Genomic DNA, 26580 nt, shown 5'->3' on the forward strand with positions numbered 1-26580 from the left:
TGGTGATAACAAAGTGACTGTGTTGCCCATGAATGTCTTCCATCTCATAAATCACTGCTCAACTATCTGTTGATAGTCTCATGGGAGTTCAAGGGCACAGGGATGAATAGGTGGCCCACAGAGGATTTCTAGGGCAGTGAAGATACCATCTGTATAACACCACAATGGTGGATACATGTTAGTATACATCTGTCTGAACTCACAGAATGTACCACTCCAAGAGTGAACCCTAATGGAAACTATGTATATGGGGTGGTTATGTGTCAGTGGAGGGTCATCAGTTAAGACAAGTGTACCACTCTGCGGCTGGTGAATGTTGATAATGGGGGAGGTGGTGCCTGTGTGGGAGCAGAGGGTATATGAGAAATCTCTGTATCTTCCCCTCAATTTTACCATGAGTCTAAAACTGAGCCCTCCCCCAAAAAGCCTTAATAAAAACTATCTTTTAACAGAGCCTGGCACAAGGTAGGCATCAGTAAATATTTGTTAAAATTGAATGAATGAGTGAAAGAATGAATGTAAACAAATAAATGTAGTTTGCTCTGGATGATTCATTATGACGAAAAATTATGGAATGCTATTACAACACTTAGTTACTATTCCAAAGTTGAAGTTAAAATGGGAAAATGCCCCTAGTCCTTTGGGAGATAGCAGCAAGAAGGGGCAGTGGATGTGGGGAGCCTTGTGTCCGAGGGTGCACTGAGTAGCTTCAACACAGAGCTGAGTCAGAGCACATGAAGGGTGCTGGTATGGAATAAGGGTGGCAGGCAAGGGGTACCACTTAAGTCACAAGACTCCTGCTTCCTTCCTCTCTGTCGTATACCAGTCCCAGGACCCGCAGGTTTTCTCCTGCGCTGGGTCTTTGAAAACCTGTCCAGACATGAAGTAACACTTTGTTTTGGCATTTTTAGTTCAAGTACCATCTAAAGTCAAATTGTATAAAGGAAGAGAAATCTATGAGTCAGTTTCCAGATTTGTATTTTGAAGATTACATCAATGGATTTCCATAGAAAGAAACCACAAGCTTCTTGCAGACTGTCTGGATTCACAAAGACCTACATCACTTTCAACTAATGAGGAAGAACACCCAAGGATATCCTCTAAAGATATGCATGAACTTTTAAGGTGCATTTAAAAGCCAGATCTCCACTCTCAATGTTTCTCCTATCTCTGTATAATTGTAATGGTTGGTACAGGAAAAGAAGCTGAATTACTGTTTATTATTTTGTTCCCAAAATTAACGCAGCAATTTTGAGAGTGTTAGTAAATGCTGCATCTACTCCCAAACAAGTTTTATATGCATACATTATTATCTCTCATTTAATTCTCATAATATCCTTTGAAGCAGGTACTATTATCTCTGCTTTTTACAGATGTAGAAATTGAAGCTGAGAGGTCAAGGAAATTGCCTAAAGTCATGACTTCAATTACTGGCAGCATCAAGATTCAAATTCAGGGCTAATTTGAAAGGTTGTAACTTTCCCTATTAAACCATTATGCCCCTTCAAAGAACCACAGGGGGGTGGAATTACATAATAAAAATATTAATCTTTGATTAAGAGGAGAAAAAGACCAATCATAAAATGTTATGTCAGCCCATGGCAGAGGTTAGAAGGTGCTGGGTGGGGTGAATGAAGAGGTTAGGAAACTGCAAGACACCTGGCTGTCTCAGTTGGTAGAGCATGCGACTCCTGTTCAAAGGTCATGAGTTCAAGCTCCACACAGGGATAGAGCCTACTTTTAAAAAATAATAATAAAATTGCAAGGTGGAAAACAGGACCTAGACTAGAGGGAAATGAGTGAGGCAGTCCTCCTGGGAAAAGAGGAGAAGCTGAGGAGGAGATGGGAGGGAATGGACACTGTTAGTATCTAGCTGAGCTGTATTGGACAAAGATCAAATTGGTAAGGATTTTCCCAGGGCGGATAAGATAGATGTGCATTTTGATCCCCAGGCACGTGTGAGTAGCTGCATAAGCAACACCTTCCATGTAGCAGACTTCGAAAAAAGAAGTTTGTTGAATCTCAATTTTGAAAGACCAATCGACTAATAAAGACTAGACCAATAAAAACTAGAAAACTTGATTTCTGTAATTGGCACGTGCAGCTAATAGACTCTCATATATGTTCAATGACTAAGAACAAAACAAGACAGCACCAGAAGTGACTGGGAAAGGTTTACCAAGTCAAAATGAGTGTGAAACGAGCTTTTGCATTTCCAAGGATAATAGCTTGCATTTGTTATCTCCTATACGACAGACAGAGTTAATGCTTTACTTACATCAAGTCCCCTAATTCTGGTAACAACTCTACATTCTACTATTATTTTCAATTCCATTTTAACAGATGAGGCAGAAAATTAAGTAACTTATTCAAAGTCATAAAACGAGAATCCAGCAGATTTTTCTGGATCTTAAAGGTCGTGCACTTAGCCATTACACTGCTTTCTGAACTCTGCACTTAACACCAGATGAAAAGGGATAGTGACTGCTTGTGCTAGAATGTGATGGGAGAACGTATGGAGCAACTAATTACCTCTCCAGAGGTGAGGGGGAATTTGGGTGCCCAAATTGCTACAGAAAATCCCGTTGTCCTATGTGATGCAAAAGCTAATGGCACCGGAAATTGGGCAAGCCAGCCTTCTGAGAGTACCTAGCTGGTCACATTCGATAAATGGCTTCCTTTTGCCCCAAACTACTCTATAGTGTTCAATGGGAGGCAGTCAGACTCAGAGGAAACCAGACAATTCCTGCTAAAAACGATCATTTCCAAGATCTGCCGCCCAGTTGAAAGAAAAAAAAGTCTAGGCACAGATTTCGAGCAAATTTCCATTAGGTATCTGATGTCTAGGAACCACTTCCCTTAGCAGTGCCATACACATCAAGCCCTAAAACGAGGAAGCCTCTACTGAGGTTGCCCAACGCGGGTCCTGGCACACGCAAGTCACTGAGTCAGCTGAGCGCGGCGAGGGGCCGGCGGTGGAGAGCCGCGAGCTGAGGTCTCCGGCTTGAGGCAATCCTCCTCCCACGGTCTCGGGAAGCCCCGACGCCCCAGCCTTCCTAGCCCAAGTGGAGCCGCCCGGGCGTAGCTCCTCCACCGCTTCCTCCCCCAGCTGCAGCCGCCCGACCGTTCCTACTAAGCCCGGACTCCACCTCCCCAGTTCCGAAGCGCGCGCCTCCGCGAGCGGGCGGCGGCGGGGGAAGGCGAATTAAAAGCGCGGTGCGCGCATGCGCGCAGAGGTCCCGCCCCGCCAGGGGCCCCGCCCCCTCGGCGCTGCAGGCGTGGCCCGCCCGCGCGGCTCCTCCCGGCAAACCTGTCTCTGCAGGGCGGGGAGCGGAGCTTCCTCCTCAGAGTGCGGTGCGGCGTCGCCGGAATTTTCCTTCCGCCCCTGCCTCCGCGGCGCCGGGGCGAGCGAGGGGGCGAGCGGAAGGTTCGCTGGAGCCGAGCCCCGCGATGCGCCCGGGGGCAGCAACGCAAGTCGCGGGGTCGCCGGCGACGGACGGGTCGCTGTGCGGGGAGCTGCCGCAGGCCCCGTCGCCCCCGGCCTTGCAGCCGCCTCCGGCCGCGCCGTCGGGGCCGCCACTCCCCGCTTCGGCCGGCGCGACCCTCAACCGCCTTCCCGAGCCGCTGCTGCGGAGACTCAGCGGGAGCCTGGACCGAGCGCCCGAGGGCCGGGGCTGGAGGAGGCTGGCCGAGGTGGCGGGAAGTCGGGGGCGCCTCCGGCTCAGGTGAGGGGCGGGGGCGCGGGGGGGGGGCGGGAGCGAGCGGCCACCCGGGTGCGAGGACCGACGCCCCGGCGGCCGGAGCGCGGCGGGGGCCGCTGCGGTGAACGCGGCGCGGAGAGGGGACTCGGTCGGGAAAGCGTGGGAATGCCAGAGATCCCAGCTCGGACCCTCCTCCCCGGGGGCTCCACCGAGAGCGAGCCGCGGAGGTCGACCCGGGAGGATCGGGGGAGAAGGCGGGCTGTCTGCAAACCGCTGGGCCCGGGCCGTGGTTCCAAAAGACCCGGGGTGCGGAAGAACGGGCTGTGGGCGCAGGCCGGGAAGACCGGAGGAAGGCTTAAGCCGCAGAAGTGCAGGTGAAGAGATCATGAAAGCGAAGGATTTCCTGGGAGTTTTCCTGTAGGAGAGGATGGTGCTGGGAAAGCCTGAAACTAAAACTGCCGCCTGCCTCGGTCAGACCACCTCCCCGGGTTCTCTCGTTGACTTCGCCGTGAGCCCTGAGCTCGAAGTCAAACTGCTTTTCCTCTGCCCAGGCTAGGGGCTGCGGACCTTTGGTCTCAGGACTTCTTCGCACTGTTAAGAATTATTGAGGACCCCAGAGTTTTTAATGTGGGTTCTGTGCATTACACACATGTAATGTATGCGGAGTTACCCTATTGGGAATTAAAACGAAGAAACATTAAAAATATTAACTCTTTTTAAAAGAGCAATCTGTTACGTGTTAACAGAAATTGCATGTTTTTGTGGGAAAACAAAACTTCCAAAACAAACAAACACAATTTGTTGGAAAAGCGGCATTGTTTTTACATTTTAAAGGTCTCTTCGAAGTCTTGCCTCTATTGCTGAGAACGGGCCCCCTTTAGGGGCTTCTGCATTTGGTCTGTTGCACGGTCCCAGGTCATGTAACACTGGATACTCCACAATGTACACTTCCTCAGAGACTGGATGAAAACGATAAGTAACATCTCAGTGTTACTGTAAAAAATCGTTTGGACCTTGCAGAGCCCGTGACAGGATCTCAGGAACTGCACTAGGGATGCCCAGACCCCACTTAGAACCACTCCTCTCTGCTGTTGTTAGGATTTTGATCTGCCTGGCTGGGAATCCCTTAGGAGTTTTTTGTTGTTGTGTTTTGTTTTTTTTTAACTTCACATATGACTAAACTTTCTCTTGGACTATAATTATTTGTGCATTCATCAGTTCAGTCTGTGTTCTGCATAGAACCTTAGACACCATATTCTTGAATTGAGAAGGGAGTCATTTGTTCACGATTTTATGTTTATTGAGGTATGAGCCTGTTATGAGCTGGAAGTTCCGGAAGATAAAAAGTTGACAAATATTTAGTTCCTATTCACAAGGACCTCTCTAGTAATGGACTGTTATTCTGGGACATTCACAAATAACATGTTAAATGCTATGTTGGATGTGAATAATAATAACAGTGGGTTGTTGTCATTTATTGAGCATTTAGTATATAGCAACACACTAAGCATTTACCTGCATTGTCTACTTTCGCCCTCGCAACAACCTCGAGTTTCAGAGTTTGGGGTTAAGCCAGGATCATGATGATTTAGGGCTCTTTGGCCACAGAGAGGAGTAATGATGTGAAGTTGGAATTAACAAGTGATAAACTTGCAAAATTGAGCAGACAGCACACTTTTCTGTTCTAGGAAAAACCAGTGCTTCTCTTAGGGAGAAGGGGCTATGCAAAGAAGATCCGAAATACTATTACACTGTGTCTGTAGATTTCTGAATTTCTGGACTTCATAACAGTGTAAAAAGTTGTCTTCTCTGGGGATAGGATCATCAGATCTGTGATTGGTTTGGTTGGTTTGTGGTGACTTCCCTGAAGAGGGCCTGAGAGTAAGGACTCCTCATTTGGCAGTGGAGGAAAGAGAAGAAAGGAAGGCCCTGCCACTGAGGAAGCAGTGGATACCTGCTGAAGTAGGATACACGGCTGAAGCAGTGGATACCTGACAGCAGGTGCTCAGTGTTCATTCTCAAGCGTTCAGTCAGCTTTTGCCAAAGGCCACAGAATGGTTCGTGTGGCAAACTAACAGAAAGGTCTGAGGCCACATCTCTGGCGAAGGTAGTATAGAGAGAAGGGCAGTCTTGCCTCCCAGGCAACAAAGCACATGCATTTGCGGAATCTGGCAAATTCCAGAGTGGGATGTCTGAAAAGAAATAGATGGGATTTCACCAGTCTTCCAAGATAGAGAAGAGTAGTTCAGAACAGGTGACTGGTGGTGAGAGTCGGGGCACCCCTGCAAGTTAGAAAATTGGGGAATAGTAAAGTCATATACCTACTGAAATCGGAATTAAACTGGTGTAACAAAAGGTTAGCACTGGGCACTTAGAAGCTGGAGTGTGACATCTGAGTGGGCAAGGTAAGCTGGTGATGCCTACTCTATTTAAGACAAAAAAGCTATTTCAGAGTAATTTCATACTGGTGCTAGAAGAGCATCTCTCATACCAGAAAGTCCCAGAGGTATTTTTCTCTAGTGTCAGATCAAGGAAATGAAATGTGAGGGTGCAAGTGGACAGTAGTTCCCATGAGGTTGTGGACTTTCTCCCTAAAGTCTTCCAAGGTTGCCTAGTGTTTCTCTTCCCTTTTTTCTGACTATATACATGTTTCCTCAAATAGATGAGAATTTAATGAGGAAAACCCAAGAGTCCATCCTGAACTGTCCATCAGAGATTAGGAGTAATTGTAAATGTTTTCATATAATTTTGGGTGACTGACAATCAGTCCTGGCTTATAGTTTGGTTTCCCACAACCGTGTGTATACAGGAGTGCCCTAAATACAAACTCAGCCCTCATTCCATTCCAGATCGCCCTGATACTGAACAGCCTTTGCTGTCAATGCAGATAGAAGCAGGTTCTGAGTGACACAACTGTGTCATGGTGTCACCACACCCTGAAGGTGAGAGCTTTCAGGAGGCTCTAACGCTGCCAGGACTCCATGCAGGAGGGAGCTTAGGAAGGGGGCTCTGGGACTCAGACCAAGGAAAAGCATCCCTGCACACCTGCTGTAGCTGCAGACTTCTGCCCTCCTGCAGTTTGTGATAAGATTGAGAACGTGTGCGCTGAAACAAAGGCTCTCCTCCTGTCTCAGCCCCTCTGGTCTGTCTCTTCAGTGTCTGAAGTTTGGAGCTCCGTGTCCCGTGTCTTCACCCAATCCCCTTCTCAGTGTATCCTTAAGTCTCAGGACTATACCTACTTGGGTGGATTCCTCTCAGTTCGTATCTTCAGTCTGTATCTTTGCTTTGAACCCCCTGGATTCGTACCTGTAGATGCCGATTTACCATCTCGTCATGAATGACTAAGATATCTTAAGGGTAGCATGTCCCAAACTTGGCATGTCTTCCCCCATGGACCTGTTTTTCACGTAGTTTTTCTTTATCTCAGGAAATGGCAACTGTACCCCTCTGATTGCTCAAGCCCAACACTTCCGAATCATTCCTGAGTCCCCTTTTATATGCCATGTCCCATGGGCATCTGCTACGCTTTCGGTGTGCATCCAGAATCCAACCTCCTTAGCTTCAGCTCTGGGCAGGCCACTGCCCTCTCTCACCTGGAGCGTTCCTGTAGGAGCCTCACTTCTGCTTGGCCCCCACCCCCAGGCTATTCTCAACATATTCTCATTCAGTGAGAATTACTACTCTTTTGAATATTCAGTGGGTCTTAATCTTTCCTCTGCTCAAAACCCTTTAATTGCTTTTCTCTTTCAGGATAAAAACACCCGTTAGTTACCAGTTACCTCTTGGACCCCATTATCTTCCTCCCTTTCTCTACTCTCTGCGCACTTGCAGGAAGGTCTTTGGACTTGCTCTTCCGCAGTCTGACTAGCCTCCACAGGTGAACCGTAAGACTTCCCTTCTTCAAGTGTTTGCTTACAAGTCACCTCCTTCAGTGAGGGCTTCTCTGATCACATGATTTAAAATGACCCCGTACATCTGCTCCAGCATTGCTCAGCCCCCTGCTTTGCTTTGTTTTTTCTTCAGAGCACTTATGACCATTGGATCGATACACACACCACACACACACACACACACACACACACACACACCTCTGTTTGTCTGCCTGTGTGTGCATATATATATATTTATATCTTGTAGGAAAATCCAGGATGATAGGAAATTTTGTCTTGTTTGCTCCAGTATCCTAAATACCTAGGGAAAATGGCCTGTTTTAGATGATTAATAAGTAGTTGCTGAATTAATGAAGAGAAATTTCAAAGAGTAAATGTTCCAAGAAGAGAAGCAAAAGAAGCGAAAAGCAGTGCTGTGGTTTGTACCCTAAGGGATGTATGATGTGTTCTATTTGATTATATATTTTTTGAAGTGAAGAGAAATACAACTATATTTTCTTAAGAGCAAAGCCCATTTGTTTCGGTAATAGTTTTTTAACTTAAATGAGAAATTCCAAATTAGGGCTGGTAGAAACCACTTCAAAGCACAGTCTTACAGGAATGTAACTAAAAAAGGAAAGAAAGAGTCTGGTATATAGAAGCATCATCTGATCTGAAAGCCAGTGCCCAGGCGGAAAATCAGTAAAAAAGAAAAGGAGATACAGAATCTTATTTTTCTCCTGTGTGTCTTGTATTGGAAATTTCTGTCTGCTTCAGCTCGACCTCTTTCTTCATTTGGAAGAAAGAAGTCAGATTGTTTTTCGCTTTTTTCTGTATCAGTATAAACATCAAAGCATCACTCGGCCGCATTTGGTGAGATGGCTTCTGAATTTTATGTACCCGATTTTGACCATCTTTCTGAATCATTTAAAAAAAAATTATATTTAGCATACAGCATCCTTGTTTTTTTAGATCTTATATTCTAATTATCTAAAAGAATGGTAATCCTTCTATTATCTCTAATACTGGTTTTTTACCTGGGTGTTACAGGGACTAAGGGAAGAAAATCTTACCAAATAGAGGAGTGGTAGGCATCTGCAACTTTCATTGTTGCTTTCATCATAGTTACCATTATTCCGTAGGAGAAATGAGACTTTTAACACAAAAAAAATAGGAAAGATCATCTCAGGTTAAAAGGCAGTCTTATAGTCCTTATCTTTATCATTTTACTAGCCACTAGTCTGCCATCCAGAATTTGGGAACAGTTGACATATATTATGATGACTCACATTTATCAAAAATAGAGTATTGAATATACGCATTTAAATGAGACACTTAAAAAAGAATACCTAGTGAGTATAGAGACAGGAGGCCTTGAAGGAATGATCAGGTTACCAAACTAGTAACTAATCAAAACCTTTTTTTAGAAAAGCGAAAACAGTTTCAGAACCAGCATCATTAGGAAACTGATGTTCTTTCAATAGCCCATATTTTTATTGCATAGTAAGAACTCACTTTTATTGAGTGCTTATTTTTTGCCAAGCACTGTCCTAAGTACTTATAGCATGGATTATCTAATTTGATTCTAACAAATCCTATGAGATAGGTGATACTAGTATTGAAATTATTTTGGTTGGGGGCACCTGGGTGGCTCAGTGAGTTAAGCCTCTGCCTTCAGCTCAGGTCATGATCCCAGGGTCCTGGGATCAAGCCCCGCATTGGGCTCTCTGCTCATCAGGGAGCCTGCTTCCTCCTCTTTCTCTGCCTGCTTCTCTGCCTACTTGTGATCTCCTTCAAATAAATAAATAAAATCTTAAAAAAAAAATTTAAAAAATTTTTAAAAAGTACCGACGGGGTAAAAAAAAAAATTATTCTGGTTGAAAACCTTTTTTTCCCTAAAGTTATGAGATTACCAACTTCACCACAGAATTATAAATCTTGAATGACCGTTATATAAATGCTATGGTAGCCTTTTAATAAAAGCGATCAAAATGAATGTGGGTTAAGGATATTCCAGAAGCGCCTGGGTGGCTCAGTGGGTTAAGTGGGTTAAGATCTTAGGGTCATGAGATCAGGCCCTGTGACGGACTCTGCACTGAGCATGGAGCCTACTTTAAGATTCTTTGTCTATAGGACACCTGGGTGGCTCAGTTGGTTAAGCATCTGCCTTCAGCTCAGGTCCTGATTTTAGGGTCCTGGGATCAAATCCCACATCTGGCTCCTTGCTCAGAGAGGAGTCTGCTTCTCCCTCTGCCTGCTCTGCCTGCCACTTCCCCTGCTTGTGCTCTCACTCTCCCTCTCTCTCTGACAAATTCATAAATAAAATCTTTAAAAAAAAAAAATAAAAATAAAAAAGATTCTCTCTCTATCCCTCTCCCCGGCCTGTCTCTCTAAAAAAAGAAAAGACTGTTCCAAGTCATACGAAAAGTTGCTTACCTTGCATCTGGCACAGCTGTGATACTCTTATGTCTGACCATTTCCATCTATCCAGTCCTCCAGCCTTTTAAGTTACAGTTGAAATTCACGCAGTAGAGGTGCCTGGGTGGCTCAGTCGTTGGGTGTCTGCCTTCAGCTTGGGTCATGATCCCAGGGTCCTGGGATAGAGCCCCTCTTCAGGCTCCCTGCTGAGCAAGGAGCCTGCTTCTCCCTCTCCCACTCCTCCCATTTGTGTTCCTGCTCTCACTGTCTCTGTCAAATAAATAAATAAAGCCTTAAAAAAATTTCACGCAGTTATCATTCAGTTATGAATAATTAATATGCGCAAGACAGATTTTAGGTATTGAGGGGTTAAAAATACGGGGTTTCTGTTTTCAAGGAGTACTGTAATCTAGTTAGGTAGAGAAGACACACTTGTGAAAGAAAAGCTCACGGTTTCAAGGCAGAATTGTGTCAGCTGAGACATAGAGAACAGGAGTCTGCAAACAATAATCCCTGAGCCAGATTTGGGCCACTGCCCCTGTTTTTGCAGTTTATGGGATAAGATTGGTTTTCATATTTAAAAAATTGTAAGACAAAAGACAAGAAAGAAGAACTTGCAATAGACTGTATGGCCCATAAAACCTAAAATATTTTCCCCTATGGCCCTTTACAGAATTTGTCAACCTTTAATATATAAGATAAGTCCCATCAGGAGACTGTGTCTAACGTGCTTGGGGGATTTGTGTGGTCTGGGTGAACCTCACAGAGAAGCTAGAGTTTATATTGGACTATAATTTGAAAGGAAAGGGACAGATCCCTGTGAGGTTTGGATTCTACAGTATATCATGGAGATTATCTAAAGGCTTTGGTTAGCCTTTGTTGCTGGTTTTGTGTCTTTGGGAAGATTTTGGGGGGCTCTTTTGTTTTTCTTTTCTTGAATGTTTCATACTTGTGCTTTCCCTTTCTATGAAATTGTTGAAGTCCATACTCCTTGTATCATTATTTATGGCCTTCTGTAGTCTGATCTTAACCTTTCTAACCTTGTATATGCCTACCGAACGCAATGACATTAAAAAAGAAATGGTATATGTATGTTAAATAGTGATAGTTTAAAAAAAAGTTCTAACAAAAAGACAGACAGAAAGTAGATTCTTTGGAGCAGAGGTCAGCAAACTTTTTCTGTGAAGAGCTAAATAGTCCATGTGTTCAGGTTTGCAGACCAATGACTCACCTCTGCTGTTATAACAGTAAAGCAGCCATCCACGTTTGTAACCATGTCTGTGAAGGAACATGGCTGTGTTCCAACAAAACTGTTTACAAAATCAGGTGACTGGGTAGGTTTGACCCAAGACCAGCGTTTGTCTTACCCATGAGTTAGGGTATTTCTAGGTACTTAGAAGAACTTTGAATGTCAGTAGCAATGATAGTCTTCTAAAGATTATTGGAAAAATGAGCACATATAGTAAAAAATTTGATAGTACAAAAGGGTTTATAGTGAAAAGTTGAATCATCCAGCTGTGAACTTTGTTGCACTGGCTCCCCTCTGTAGGAAAATTACTACTTATAGTTTCTTGGCTTTTTAAAAAAATTTTTATAAACATATAATGTATTATTAGCCCCAGGAGTACAGGTCTGTGAATCACCAGGTTTATACACTTAACAGCACTCACTGTAGCACATACCCTCCCCAATGTCCTTAACCCCACCGCCCTCTCCCTACCCTCCTCCCCCCAGGCACCATCAGTTTGTTTTGTGACATTAAGAGTCTCTTATGTTTTGTTTCCCTCCCGATCCCATCTTGTTTGATTTATTCTTTTCCTGCCCCCCCAAACTCCCCACGTTGCATCTCCACTTCCTCATATCAGGAGATCATATAATAGTTGTCTTTCTCCGACTGACTTATTTCGCTAAGTGTAATACCCTTTAGTTCCATCCACGTCATCGCAAATGTTGGCTCTCTTTTCAAGGTTAATTCTGTACATTTAAGAACAAACACATATTCTTAGTAATAAAAATGGTATCAAGCAGAACAAAATTCTTTATCTTTATTTATATGAATACAAATGTAGGCACATGGCTTTGCTAATACAAAATTCTATATGTTAAGTTTTTTCATTTTTCAACATGTCTCAAAGATCTGTGCCCTTTATTGGTCGTATTATACCTTCTAAAAGCACAAGAACAAGTAGAGAAATGTATCTGATCTTCCTACTCTGAATTCCCAAATTAAAGGTAAAAATTTTTATTAATATCAAAGCCAACTTTCACATCCTGTCTCAAGATTTCTCTCATCTTCTGACTTAGTAGTCTTGGGAGCTGAGTTGGAGAAGGGTGTAAGAGGAATTCCCTGTGGTGGCAGGAGGAGGAGGAAAGGACAGTAACATTCGTAATGGAAATAACTTTTCACCACTCAATGACTCGTGATTTATCCCGACAACACCTGCAATCGTGCCAGACATAGAGAAGGCATATCATATTGACGAAAACTGTTGACTTGAATTAAATCTGTTTGTTTGCAGTTGTCTGGACTTAGAGCAGTGTTCTCTTAAAGTCTTGGAGCCTGAAGGAAGTCCAAGCTTATGTTTACTGAAACTGTTGGGTGAGAAAGGTTGCACCGTCACGGAGCTGAGTGACTTCCTGCAGGCTATGGAGCGCACGGAGGTTCTTCTGCTTCTTAGTCCCCCAGGTGAGTTCTTCTCTGGAGTCTGTTCTCCAGGAGTTTATGGACACAAACTTGGAGGAAAATATCTCATTTGCCAGTGAATTGTATTGAATATTTTTGGAAAATGTAAATGTATGGAGACTCATTTTTTTCCCCTCCAGGTTGAAACTAACGAACACATAAAAAGCAAATGCAACACATAAACATTGATTGGATGGTGGTTCAAAAACATCAACTGTAGAAGACATTTTGGGGACAAGTGAAACAATTTGGATTTAGCACATGTATTAGGTATTATGGAATGATCATGTGATAATGGTGGTATAGTCTGTAGAAGAATGTCTTTATTCCAAGGAGATATATGCTAAAGTGTTTAGGGGATGAGGCTCCTGGCTGGCCCAGTGGGAGAGCATGAATCTCTGATCTCAGGGTCGTGAGCTCAAGCCCCACATTGGATGGGGAGCCTACTTTAAAAAAAAGGAGAAAAAAAGTGGGGTGCCTGGGTAGCTCAGTTGTTAAGGGAAGCCTGCTTCTCCCTCTTCCACTCCCGTGGCTTGTGTTCCCTCTCTCGCTGTCTCTTTGTCAAATAAATAAATAAAATCTTTAAGGGAAAAAAAAAGTAAAATATTTAGGGGTAAGATTTTTTTTTTCCAAGAATTTACTTATTTATTAGAGAGCGAGACAGAGAGCGCAAATTGGGGATGGCAGGGACAGAGGGAGAGGGAGAAGCAGGGTCCCTGTCAAGCAGGGAGCCCGATGCAGGGCTTGATCCTAGGACCCCAGGATCATGACCTGAATTGAAGGCAGATGGTTAACCAAATGAGCCACCCAGGTGCCCCTAGTTATATAAGTCCTACTTATATAACTCGTGTTGAAATAGTGCAGCCAAGGGTCAGTCAGTAGAGCCTGTGGTTCTTGATTTGGGGGTTGTGAGTTCAAGCCCCATTTTGGGGGTAGAGTTTACTTAGGAAGGAAGGAAAAAAGGAAGAGGGGGAGGGGGAATAATGCAACCAAAACATAAAGAAATACATATTTATTAATATGTATGTATGTATACAAATTAGATAAAGCAAATATGACATATTTATTAAGTATTTCACCAACGTGATACTTTTGAAATGTTGATTGATTCAACCATGATTTTTTTTTCTGAATATAACAATATTATTGAATGAGATTTCTCCCTTGCAAGGTCAGGTGCAAGGGATAAGAAAAGCCCTTGCAACTCTACAGGTAGAGTTGGTCCCCTAGAGCACTACTGGCAGGAGAGACCATGTGATCTAAGTCACCTGATGACAGCAACACCTCAGATCTCGTTTCTCAGTGGTCCTTCACCATCATAGGTTCCACTCGAACCAAAGAAGCCAGTCGAGGTTGGGAGGGCCATGGTCTAAGGACTCGTGCTCTATTTTGCATGGTTTTGATGTATGCCGTTTTTATTAAATAACCAGCCTATTTGTGATAATATTTCAAAGTTAACATGAGGAACCTAAAATTATAATTCATATCATATTTTTGTCAGTTCTGGGGTTCGGGAATCTTCTAACTGAAAAGTTTTGAAGCAAGTTGGGCTTCAAGAGAGTCTGAGGACAGCCCTGTTTTCAAAGAATTGGCTTGTTTTCATCTTTGTCCCTCCTTTCTTGTTACTGGCTTCCTTCTAAGAGTAACTTTCTGCATAGTTGCAAGATTTTTACTGACTGTTCCTTGCATTTATCTTTATCCCAGCAAAAATCATAAAATTCACTTTAGTTAACTAATTTCAGTGACATGCCTGTCCGTGCACCTGTCACTGTGGCAAGGGAGATGGTATGTGCCCACTTGCTGGCTTAGAACCAGAAGTGGAGTTGGGTTGAGTCAGCTTTCCAGAAACCACATGGATTACCAAACAAAAGTAGGTCTGTTGGAAGGAGAAAGGGCATAACAGATGCTGGAGAGGTAACTGAAGAGTCTGCTACAAAGGGGAAAGGACCCTAGATTCCCAGGCAGGAGACTTGGACTCTCAGTTCATCCTCTGCTTCCCAAGGCCTAATAAAGATGATAAAATAGGTCGACAAATGCCTCCTTTGAGTTACACATTGCACTGGATGCTTGACATCTGTCCTCGGTGCCTCTTCCTACCAAGAGGTCTAGGGTAGGAGTAACTACTGCTAGAGCAGCCCCCGTCTAGATGAGATTGTGGTTTGTCACCCATCAGTGAACTTCTTCATATGGTGACATTTGTTCACTTTTAATATCCCCAGTGCCTTGAATATTACCCAGGAGTTGTGACAATTGAGATCTGCTAGTTCGGGCCCTCAGTTAGCTACTAAGTCCTCAAAAGTCCTAGAATACCATACCAGGGCCTCTGAAAACTTAAGAAACCTCTCCAGGGAGTAAATATAACTTATATCTCATTATCTTTTTTCAGTAGTTAACACTAATTACTCTGTTGGTTGCCAAGTCTGTAAAATGAGAGTAAATATCTTTACCTGGCAGAGTTGAAGGAGTTACATGAAGTGATGCCATGTGAACTTGCATCTAGTCAACCACAGAGGCTTCCCGTCTCATGGTCTGTGCTGGGATCACCCGCCTCTGATCTCGGGCTTCCACGTCTTCAGTTTCCCATGTGTGACACTGGGCTTTCCTGAAACTGAGTCACATGTTTGTTTCTGTGTAACAGTCTGCCTGAAGTTATTGACCAACCAGCAGTGAATACAGAGCCAACTTAATAAACATCAGTAATCTAATCCCTTGACAGATCCATTTCTGTTCTTTGTGTTTTTCTCCAAATAGTAGGATTAGCACTTCACCATCAGTGTCCCCATATGGAGTATTCTCGTATTTGGTCTGCAAGCTTTTTCAGAGTTATCTGCTCAGACTTCCTTGCATTTGAGGGGAGACCAGGAAAAGGAAAGCAGTTTCTATTTAACATTTCTATATTAACACTTATTCACCATTTCTGTGAAGTTTTATGTCCTATTAACTGTATAGTATCCATTGGGAATCAGTTGTTTCCTAAATATTAAGTATTGATTTTTGAGGACATATTTTAGGATCTGATAAAGCTCAGAAATTTCAGGAAGAGGTAATTTACTGTTAGCTCTCTATGTGCATTTTATGTGAATAATCTAAAACCCACTGTATTTGCAGATACTAGGCTAAAGAATATAAGAATTATAGAGAAAATCTTAATTTTTCGTAAGGATATTGAGAATAAAAACTATTATAATTAAGAAGGTACACTCTGAAAGAGTCAGCTTTATTTGGGACTTCACTCATTCGTTCAGTAAACACTTACAGGATTCCAGTACATACCTTTGCTATTCCAGACGTTGCACTTGGTACTGTGACTCAAAGATGAGTAGAACCAAAAGTCTCGCCTAGGAAAAGTTCATAGCCTAACCGGAAAGACAAACCTGGAAACGGTCACATCCAACACAACCGTAAAAACAAGCAGAGCAAGTCTTATCTGATCTTTGGATTTTTCTTTTCACCTGTTCTTGGTGAAAATACAATATGGAAATATTCTCATGTTTTCTCTCTTTTTTGTAGTAAGACAGTTTTCATAGGAGGATATTAGTTCTTATTCCACAGAAAGTTCAATGACTTTTCTCTCTGTGGAGAGATCTGCTTTTGGTGACTAGGGTGAGTTCTCAAAGATGTGAGCCTCCGAACAGACCTTGTAGACCTAAAGGCCAAAAAAAAAAAGAGGAAACTTTAAATTTATTTTAGTTTTATTTTGCCACATTCCATTCTGGTTGGTTGTGGGCCAACAGCCAGAGATATAGCCATAGGGGATTGCTATAATAAGGAATTCCTCTGTTTTTTGAGAAACTGGGGTTCTTTTAACTATTTGTTTCGGTAGCCCAGCAGTAGCTGGGGCAGTATTCCCCTGCCTCTGACTAGAAACCTCTAACTCCTTGAGTAGGAGCCAGCCTCAGTGGTCCCTCACTTACAGTGGGATCTAAGGGTAACTCATGCCTAAATTGTTGCTCTCCGCGGGCTCTGACACTTAATATATTTTCTGAAGGAGCCCCATAGGATTGAGGTTTATCCTCTTCTGCTTTCTCTCTAATTGGGCTTTTCCCATAGCACATGGTTGGCTAACTGCTCCCCATGCCCATTTCCCAACACTGATTTTTTCCCTCTTTTGGTCATCTCAGTGGGAACTGGAGGGGAGTGGGAGCGCCAAATGAGTGTGCTGAAATTGCTTGCACCAGAAGTCTATAATGATTTTTAGACCTTTATTTTCTCCTTAAACGATCAAAAATCCTGATCCTGAAGCAACTGACATTGGTATCTCTGTCCTTTGCAAATGTCATTGAGCCTAGATGTGCAGGATGTTCCTTTTTTTTCTTTTTTAAGTGAAAACATTCTGAGTGATTATAAGCTCCATCAGTTACATAGGTATGCAGATCCCAAAATGGCTGCCAGGGAAGCAGTGCCCTGGCCTGGAACTGGTTAAGCAGAGGCCAGACGATAGGAGCTATTTAGAGAGAATTAACATTTGATGTATGGGTTTCATTAAATGAATTCCAGGTCCAGCTCTGTGATGTTTTCATTTTATTTCCTTCTTTATAGAATAGGTACTTCACTCTCCGTACATTCTAGATGGTTCTGGCCGAGATCTCTTCAGTCACATCATTTCCACTTGCCCCACACCTTTTTTGTCCTTTAAGACAGGAGCCAGCAGGCACCTGGGTGGCTCAGTCAGCTAAGCGCCTGCATTTGGCTCAGGTCATGACCGCTGTGGCTTGGGACTGAGCCCTGCATCAGGCTCCCTGCTCAGTGGGGAATCTGCTTCTCCATCTCCTTCTCATATGCTCGCTCTCTCTTTCTCTTTCTTGCTCTCTCTCAAATGAATAAATAAAATCTTAAAAAAAAAGACAGAAACCAAGATTGTTGGATATTCTCTAATTTCCAAAATACCTTTAGTTCAGAACCATCTTATCTTTACAGTTCTGTGAAGGAACAGAAGTGTACCATCATGAACATTTAAATTTTAAATGTGAGCAGACACTGAAAAATGAGATTTCCAGTGGTTATCATTTAGCCAGAGTCGCAGTTATTGACAAAAGTGGATTAGACCCAGGTCTCCTGACCCCAAGCTAAACTCAATGTCATTTCCATTATGCTAGGAAATTTCTGGGTTAATCAGGAAGCTTGGTGATGAATTATTCCCCCAGTTGCCTCTTTGACCCATGGACTGCAATTTTTTTTGTCCTTGCCAAATTAAAAAGTACTCATATTAGATCTCATTTACAAAGGACTTTTCTTGTTGCATGAGTGACAAAAATTTCTGAAAGGAAAATATCAAGAAGCAGAAGAGGCAGTGATGGTATGGATGGGAATAAAGGCCAAAGGAAGAGGAGAGAGAAAGGGAGTTGTGAGGTCTGAAAGAATGTCCGTCTGCGCTGAGGCATTCAGGGTCACTGAGCAATACAGAAGCATACGGGGTATCATGAGGAGACTAGGTTTAGCCACAGGAGGTGTGAATGTAAACTGACTTGGAAGAGGGACATACATGGACATGCTTTGGTTGCTTTAGGGGGGAGATTGATGGAGGAAGAGAAATGGTATTTATTCTGGGACTTTTTGATGATAGCTTAGAAATTTTTGGAATAACTTCAAGGAAGAGTTTAAGATAGAAGCTGATGGAAAGAAATCTTGGTTCACAGCCTCTGAAAACAGTTATACTGTCATGTATACAATAGATTTGTTCCTGGAACAGCTGTTTATAAATTACATCAGTATTTAAATGAATCCATTGACCACCTGGGTAGCTCAGTCAGTTAAGCTGCTACCTTCCGCTCAGGTCATGATCCCGGGGTCCTGAGATTAAGCCCCATATCAGGCTGTCTGCTCAGTGGGGAGCCTGCTTCTCCCTCTGCTGCTCCCCCTGCTTGTGCTTTCTCGCTTGTCTGCTCTCTCTCTCAAACAAAATCTTTAAAAAAGAAAAAATGTAAATGCATCCTGAGTGGGGGTAACTTAAAGGAAAGCTATGGTGAATCCTTCTGTCAAGTCAAGAATCACCCTAACTTAATTGTTTTGAAATTCCAGCAGGTTTTTAGTTTTATTGTTTACTATCACAACTCTCTGATCTACATAGGTGTGTGCTGAATGAACAATCCTCATGTTCCTTCGTACCTAGTTCAGATTCTCCCCAGTTTACAGGAAATCGAGTAACCTCTTTGACTTCTTTGCAGATGTTATCTGAAAATGGCTTGTTTGCCAGGAAACTGTGCATTCACCCTTTAAAACAGAACTTTCATTTATATGCCTTGGTATACCCTCCATAGCTCCGTCCATCTTTTTTCCTTACCTTCGATCCGCACCTTCTGACTAGTGGGTGCCCCGTGAGGGTGGTTAAGGTTGACCATGGTTCCCTGCCACACAGCACTATGTGGGAGGAAGGAAATTTGTGTGGTTAATGCATGGGAGGTATTGCGACTTCTTGTCTTTACTGCTCACCAAGGGCGGTTTCCAAATCAGATTGTGCCTTTCAATTCTCAGTCTTTGAAATATTGAGTAAAAATACGTGTATTTATTTTCTTGCTTATTAAAGACCAAACTACTGAAATGAATGGTCCAGGACAGATGTGTAAACTGAGCTTAACGTACATTAGAAATCATGTAGTTTTGTTTCCCCAACAAAGGAAGGACACCTTTTAAGATATCCTGGCCCTATGGGCCCTTTGTCCATTAAATTTACTCATTTCTTTGTAAGACACTCTAGGGAGAAAGCCTTTTTTTTTTAAGATTTTATTTATTTATTTGACAGAGAGAAACACAGGGAGAGAGGAAACACAAGTGGTGAAGTAGGAGAGAGAGAAGCAGGCTCCCCACTGAGCAGGCAGCCTAATTCAGGACTTCATCCTAGGACTCTGGAATCCTGACCTGAGTCAAAGGCAGACACTTAACCGACCAATCCTCCCAGATGTCCCAAGGGAGAAAGCCTTTTAATTTCCATCACTCTTGTCTCTTTGTATAATAGGAGAGAATGTTTGCCATGGTCAGTTTATAAGCACTGCCATGGTGCAAGACACTGCACTCTGCCTGACATTGTCCCTTCAGTAAGAGGCTCATGTGGCAGACGGTCAGCTTGGGAGGTGCATTAAGAATCATGGTGGGGGGGGGTACCTGGCTGGCTGAGTTGGTGGAGCATGTGACTTTATTTGAGAAAGAAAGCATGAGCTGGGGGGCGGGGAGTGGGGATCAGGGCAAAGGGAGAAGCAGACTCCCCACTGAACAAGGAACCCAATGCGGGGCTCAGTCCCAGGACCCTGAGATCATGACCTGAGCCCAAGACCGATGCTTAACCGACTGAGCCACCCAGGTGCCCCAGCATGTGACTCTAGGTCTCGGAGTTAGGATTTTAAGCTCCGTGTTGGGCATAGAGATCACTTAAAAATAAAATCTTAAAAAAAAAAATCACTAGAAAATAACTATGTGAGGTGACAGATGTATTAGGTCAACAGTGGTAATCACTTCACAGTGTGTATGTGTATTAAATTATCACATGGTGATGCTATAAATGTATAGAACTTTCATTTGTCAAGTATACTTCCATAAAGGTGGAAGGAAAAAAAAAATCACTAGATTAACAAAAACATGGGGATTTTAAAGCCCAAGGAAACCTAGGTTTGTCTTCTGGTTCCGCCATTTTATAATGGGGAAAAAAAAGATTGGTCTCAGAGAAATTAAGTAATTTATTCAAGGTAATTTGGGGGACTTTTTGCAAATTACTTCATTTTCTTCACTGTCATATAAATCTAACTAATCTCTAACTCATTTGGTCATTTTGAAGGTTAGGGATCAAAACACCAGGCACATGAAAAGCTGTCAGCACATTTCTGCCATAGTAGCTTTTATTACAGTGATGATACGCAGTTATCCAATAAATACATGTGGAACACTCTCCACGCCCTGTGCACCAGGCAGAGTGCTGGGTGTCGGGTACACTGGTGACTTAGACAAACAAGGTCCTTGGTCTCATGAAGCTTCTGTTTTAGTGGGTGAAACAGACAAGAAAACCCAGGGATTTCAGATGGTTAGTGCAGTGAAGACCACAAAGTGGGGTGAATGTAATCGAGAAGTGGGGGTGGGGGATAGCTGGTTTAGAGACGTTTCCCAGAGAAGCTAGAGACCTAGATGATGAGAAAGAAAGAGGCTGCTGTGAAACAGTGGGGGGTTAGAGGGGAAATCCGGCAGAGGACTTGTAAGTAGCAAAGTAGAAGATAGGTTGGCTTCCGAAAAGACGACCAGTGTAGATAGAGCAAGGACAATGGGCGGGGACGAGGTTAGAGAGGTCAGTTTACGGGAGACCTTCTGACTGTGCTGAGGAGTGTAGATTTTATTCAGAGTACAATAGGTTAGTCAAGGGTTTTAACCAGAGGAGTATACAGATTAATTTATGTTTTATTTGATTTTATTTATTTACTTTTAGAGAGAGTGCTAGTGGAGGGGAGGGGAGAGAGGGAGAGAGAGAGAGAGAGAGAGAATCTCAAGCAGACTCCCCACTGAGCGTGGAGCCCATGGTGGGGCTCAGTCTCACAACCCTGAGATCATGACCTGAGCCAGAATTGTAAGTGGGATGCTCAAGCAGCTGAGCCACCCAGGCAGCCTGGATTAATTTATGTTTTAAAGAAACATTCGGGCTGCTGGTTGGCAGCAAGGACACCAGTTTGCAGGCTGTAATATAGTTTCGTCACAGCTGACAGTGGCTTGGGTTAAGATCATGGCACTGACGATGTGGAGACTGGGAAAAGCAGAACTGGCAGGACTTGCAGAGAAGTTACACGTGGAAACTGAGGAAGAAAAGAGGGATTCGGGAGGCATTGCTAAGTTTTTGTTCTGAGTATCTGGATGCATGGGGACAGGCTGAGAAAGGAAGACATGGATGGGTCTCATGCAGGAGTAGATTTTGTTTCTGAGGAGTCTGGGACACATTAAGTTGGAGATGGCTAGAAGACATCCACATTTTAAAGCCCATTTAGCTACAAATCCTCCATTCTTCAGATTTATATTCCCTTCTTTTGTTGTTACAGCTTTTTTTTCTTTCTTATCACACATAAACTTTGAAAATCAGAATCTTTGTATCTAGAAGTTGTGACCCTAAGTCTCTCATGGCTAAAGAATGGCATTGGGAGCCTTAAACGCAGTGCTGTGAATTTGCCCGCCAGAGTGAGAGCACTCATCCCATTTTCTGTCTTCACAGTTCCTTTGAACCAACACATACTATAGGTTCCAGAACTATTACTTCTTCCATACTGTGCTAACTTGGCATCAACATAAAGAACTAATGAATAGGAAAGTTCTCCCTTGGTAAACATTTTAAATTCTTTTTTGAGAGGCTCTACTCTCTTTACTAAAGATTTTCTAGGGTTTCTCCACACCCTCAAATGTAATAGGTATGCAATAAATGTTTATTCATTTTGGATTTTGGTTTTGGTATCTTTCTGGAATGGTTTTCACATACTTATTTTACCTTATATACTATTTTTGTCCTGGAAAGGTTAGTATCTCTGAGGTACTAAAATTGCTACTCTTGGACTAACTCCTCTTCAACTATAATCTTGTTTTGTTCCTTTGGCTTGGTGGCTTATAGAGGAAAAAGATACTGTTAGGAGATCATATTCAAAATAGATGAGGAAAGAAAATAAAACTAGGTACAGGGAATTACATTTTACAAGGTGTTTTTTTTTAAGATTTTATTTATTTGAGAGAGAGAGCACGAGAGGAGAGATGTCAGCGGGAGAAGCAGACTCCCTGCCGAGCAGGGAGCCTGATGTGGGACTCGATCCGGGGACTCCAGGATCTTGACCTGAGCCAAAGACAGTTACCCAACCAACTGAGCCACACAGGCACCCCTTACATTTTACAAGTTTTAAACGATCTTTTCTTCTTCCTTCCTAGAAGCCAGCTAACCCAGTTTTATGTATTATAGCGTAGAGTTTCCTAACTTTGGTTTCTTTTGTGTCGGTTATCTGTTGCCTCATAACAAATTACCCCAAAACCCAAAGCTTAGTATAAAAACCATTTATTACTTCACAGTTTCTGAGGCTAGGAACCTGGAAATGGCTTAGTTGGCTGGTTTGGGCTCTGGTTTTGGCCTCTGATGAGGTGGGGGCAAGCTGTTGGGGCAGAGCTTCAGCTGTCTGGTCTGACTAGACTTAAACCATCTACTTCTTGGGTGGTTCACTTACATGGCCACTGGCAGAGATAAGGCCACTTCCCTTATCACTTGGGCCTCCCACAGGGCTGCTTGAGTGTCCTAATGACATGGCAGCAGGCTTCTGCAGAGGGAGTGATCGAGAGGGAGATAGCGGTGGGGGTGAAGGGGAAGCAGTGAGAAGGTAGTTCCATAATTGACTTGGGATTTTCTTTAAAGCTGTTCCAAGGAGGCCTGGGTGGCTCAGTGGGTTAAGCCTCTGCCTTCGGCTCAGGTTATGATCCCAGGGTGCTGGGATCGAGCCCCACATAGGGCTCTCTGCTCAGCAGGGAGCCTGTTTCCTCCTCTCTCTCTGCCTGCCTCTCTGCCTACTTGTGATCTCTGTCTGTCAAATAAATAAAATCTTTAAAAATATATAAATAAATAATTAATTAAAATTAAAATTAAAAAAAATAAAGCTGTCCCAAGCTTTGGTGCTGATAGTCATTTTTCAGATGAGAAAATATCATATGTCGGATTTATATCCTGCTGTTCTGTTTCTGTGCCTTTCTGTGTACGGAGTGATTTTCATTTGAATGCTAAGTCACAGCTCTGAAATAAATGTGTCTTGAAGACATTTTCAGTGGCCACCACTTGCAACAATGCTCCTAAGTCCGTTGAAGTGCCAGCCACGTGAGCATTTATGACCGAGTACTTGAAGAGCTGGCGCTGAGAGCCCCATTCTGGCTGCTGTCTAGCAGACTTCTCTCATAAGGTGCATCCTTATTTCAGAGGGGTTAGAATATAAAAAAAAAATATTTCTAAGAATTGAAGAAAGATGACAAACAGTTTTCTCCCCAGCCATGGGGCATACAGTAGATCAAAGTCTTCTGGGGATGAATTTCTTTCCTCTTGGTTTTACAAAGCCTGGAACTCGCAGATGCTTAATCTGATGGGGAAGGAGATATGAATGGGCAGTTTACAACTAGGATGAATATACAGGTTATTTCCAAAATGCTTTTTGTTTTTTTGGTTTCAGAAATATAAACAAGGAAAACCTCTTTTCTGTGACTTTATTTAACCTTTTTTTTTTTTAAAGGAATAAAGATCACCGTCAACCCAGAGTCCAAGGCAGTTTTGGCTGGACAGTTTGTCAAACTGTGTTGTCGGGCAACTGGACATCCGTTTGTACAATATCAATGGTTTAAAATGAATAAAGAGGTAACTTTTTAAATGTATTTTACTTCCCTTGTCATAAGAGGGAATGATAGCAAATTATTTAACATCATTATCCTCAGTGTGTTTTTTTGGAATTTTGATCTGATAGACTTGGCTGTGTTATTACTGAAGTAATCAATAACCATTATTTTGGTAAGGCAGTTCTGAAAGTTGTCTTATAAAAAAATGGTAAGCAGGGCACCTGGGTGGCCCAGTCCATTAAGCATCTGCCTTCGGCTCAGGTCATGATCTCATGGTCCTGGGATTGAGCCCCACATCGGGCTCCCAGCTCACCAGGGAGTCTGCCTCTCTCCCTGTCCCTCCCCCTGCTCATGTGCTCTCTTTCTCTCTGTCACTCTCTCAAATAAATAAAATCTTTTTTAGAAATTGGTAAGCAATGATAAAATCGATTCTCTAAACTCTAGAAATTATGGAAAATCGGGATTATTTAGAACAACAGTGTTCACAAATAGTATCTATCACCAGCACATTCTAACATACCCATACAAAAATCCTTAACAAAAAATTATGTTCCAACCCAAACCTCTCTCTCTTTTATTCTTTTTGAACAATGACTTTATATTTTTTGGCGGTGTGTGCCCTCTAGTCTCAGAACTTCTGGAATTGCTTCTTGGTTCCAGCAGCCTGGGTCACGTGGAGCACTCTGAAGCACACAGTCTTGCTCGAGGGCCGACACTGTGACAGTATTGCCCATCTGGACATCCCTGAAGCAGGGGGACAGGTGTACGGACATATTCTAGTGGTCTTTCTCCAAGCAGTTTTACTTTCATATGGGGTAGAGGACATCTCGGTGGATGACAGTGGTTTTCTGTATCTTCATTTTGATCACAGTAGACAGAATCTGCCCTCATATAGAGACATTACCAGTGAAAGGGCATTTCTTGTCAGTGTAGGACTATCAATGACCTCCTTGAGGATCTTAATCCTATACCAAAGTTTTTATGGTATTGTAAGAGCTTCTGTTTGCCAATTCTCCAAGCAAGTTCCTCTTCTTATTTTGAAAGGTAGTTGGCTGCTTTAGGTAGGCACCTTCAGTATCAATGTCCACCATCTTCCCAACCACCTGGAAAAAGAAAACCAAAATCTTTAATTAAAAGATTTTTAAGGTGCCATGGAAGGCTAATGGAAGATTCCACTTAACTATTATATCAAAAGATTTAGGCTATTGTGGTAGATTCCAAAGTAAAATTCAGGCTGGTGGAGGGAAGCATTATTCTTTTACCACCCAACAAATAATTTAAAATCCCATATTGGAATTCTTTTTTCTTATAAGTTCTTTGAGCTACTCTGCACACTGGTGTTGTGTCTCACTTTGGTCGGCTTCTTTCTTCTCCCACTCTAGCTCCCCCTAACCCTCTCCCTCCTAGACTGTACCTTGAAACCCCATACTCTTTTCATCCTGTTAGTCAAATAACTAAGCTTTCATCCAGACTCAGTGCTAAGTCTACATTTGCAAACCTGAAACTAAGTTAAAGAGCCATTCTAATATCATCATCTTTCCTTTAATGGGATCATCCCATGCCTTAGAAGAAGTATATAGTTTTATATTTTTTTATTTCCATCCCTTATACACAGGTAAGGGAGAGCAGCTGAACTGTAGTAGAAGGTTGCATGTAGGCTTTGGTGCTAGATAGGCCTGTGTTAGAACCCTGACTGTCATTTTTTGTAATATGAATTCCTATCATCCAGGATTATAAGAATTTAAGGCAGGATGTTTCATGGAGGTTTTCAGGAGATGATAACTAAAGCTATTTATAACGTGTTCTCAGTTGCATAGTTGCTTTTATCTTAATAAATGTCTTTCAAAAAGGAAGAAGTAACAGATAAAACTTGCTATATTAAGCATATCATTTGTAAAATATGCCCTGATTTCAGAAAGGTAAAAATGTAGGGGGTGGAGAGTACTTCTTAGATTTGAAGAGTTGTAATAGATTTTATATATTTATTCATTTATTTTTAAAGATTTTATTTATTTATTTGACAGAGATCACAAGTAGGCAGAGCAGCAGGCAGAGAGGGAGGAAGGGAAGCAGGCTCCCCGCTGAGCAGAGAGCCCGATGCGGGACTCCACCCCAGGACCCTGAGATCATGACTTGATCCGAAGGCAGATGCTTAACCTACTGAGCCACCCAGGCTCCCCAAGAGTTGTAAAAGATTTTAAAGCACTCACTAGGTCGAGTTTTGTCAGACTACCTTTATGGCCATAGGGTTATTTTAAGATGTATTCATTTAACAAGTACTTGATGAGTGCCTGTTTTGTGCAAGGCCTTGATCTAAGGCCATGGTGAGGAAACACTGTCACCCAGGGTCCTGTGCTCCCATCTCAGTGAGGAGAGACAGCAAACAAATAGGAGAATTCTTTGAGTTAAGAACTATGAGGAAAGTCAGCAGAGTGATCTAAAGTTAGAAGCCACTAACTGTCTTAAGAAGGAGAAGTAACAGGATAGGATTTATGTGTTTAAGACACAAAGCTGCCGTTTGGAAGAGAAGCAAGAGAAAGCAGAAAGACCAGTTAGCTCATGCCTTTGCTAGACTGGAAACAGGGGCAGGGTGGTGGAGAGG

General features: G+C 42.8%; 1 protein-coding gene and 1 pseudogene across 2 annotated transcripts in view; one reads left to right on the forward strand and one right to left on the reverse strand.

The window, feature by feature from the left end:
* Positions 1-3273: 3273 nt before the first annotated feature.
* Positions 3274-26580, forward strand: part of MALT1 (MALT1 paracaspase) — a 57596-nt gene continuing 34289 nt past the window's right edge. For both annotated transcript variants that reach the window (XM_045065673.1, XM_045065674.1), the window contains exons 1-3: positions 3274-3725; positions 12508-12674; positions 23879-24000. In XM_045065673.1, coding sequence (XP_044921608.1) covers positions 3451-3725; positions 12508-12674; positions 23879-24000 — 564 coding nt within the window. In that variant the 5' untranslated portion in view covers positions 3274-3450. The remainder of the gene's footprint in view (positions 3726-12507; positions 12675-23878; positions 24001-26580) is intronic.
* LOC123387644 lies at positions 24607-25069 on the reverse strand (annotated as a pseudogene).

The sequence above is a fragment of the Mustela putorius genome, unplaced genomic scaffold (assembly GCF_011764305.1).
Source record: "Mustela putorius furo isolate JIRA1106 unplaced genomic scaffold, ASM1176430v1.1 tig00003858_pilon_pilon_pilon, whole genome shotgun sequence".
NCBI lineage: Eukaryota > Metazoa > Chordata > Mammalia > Carnivora > Mustelidae > Mustela > Mustela putorius.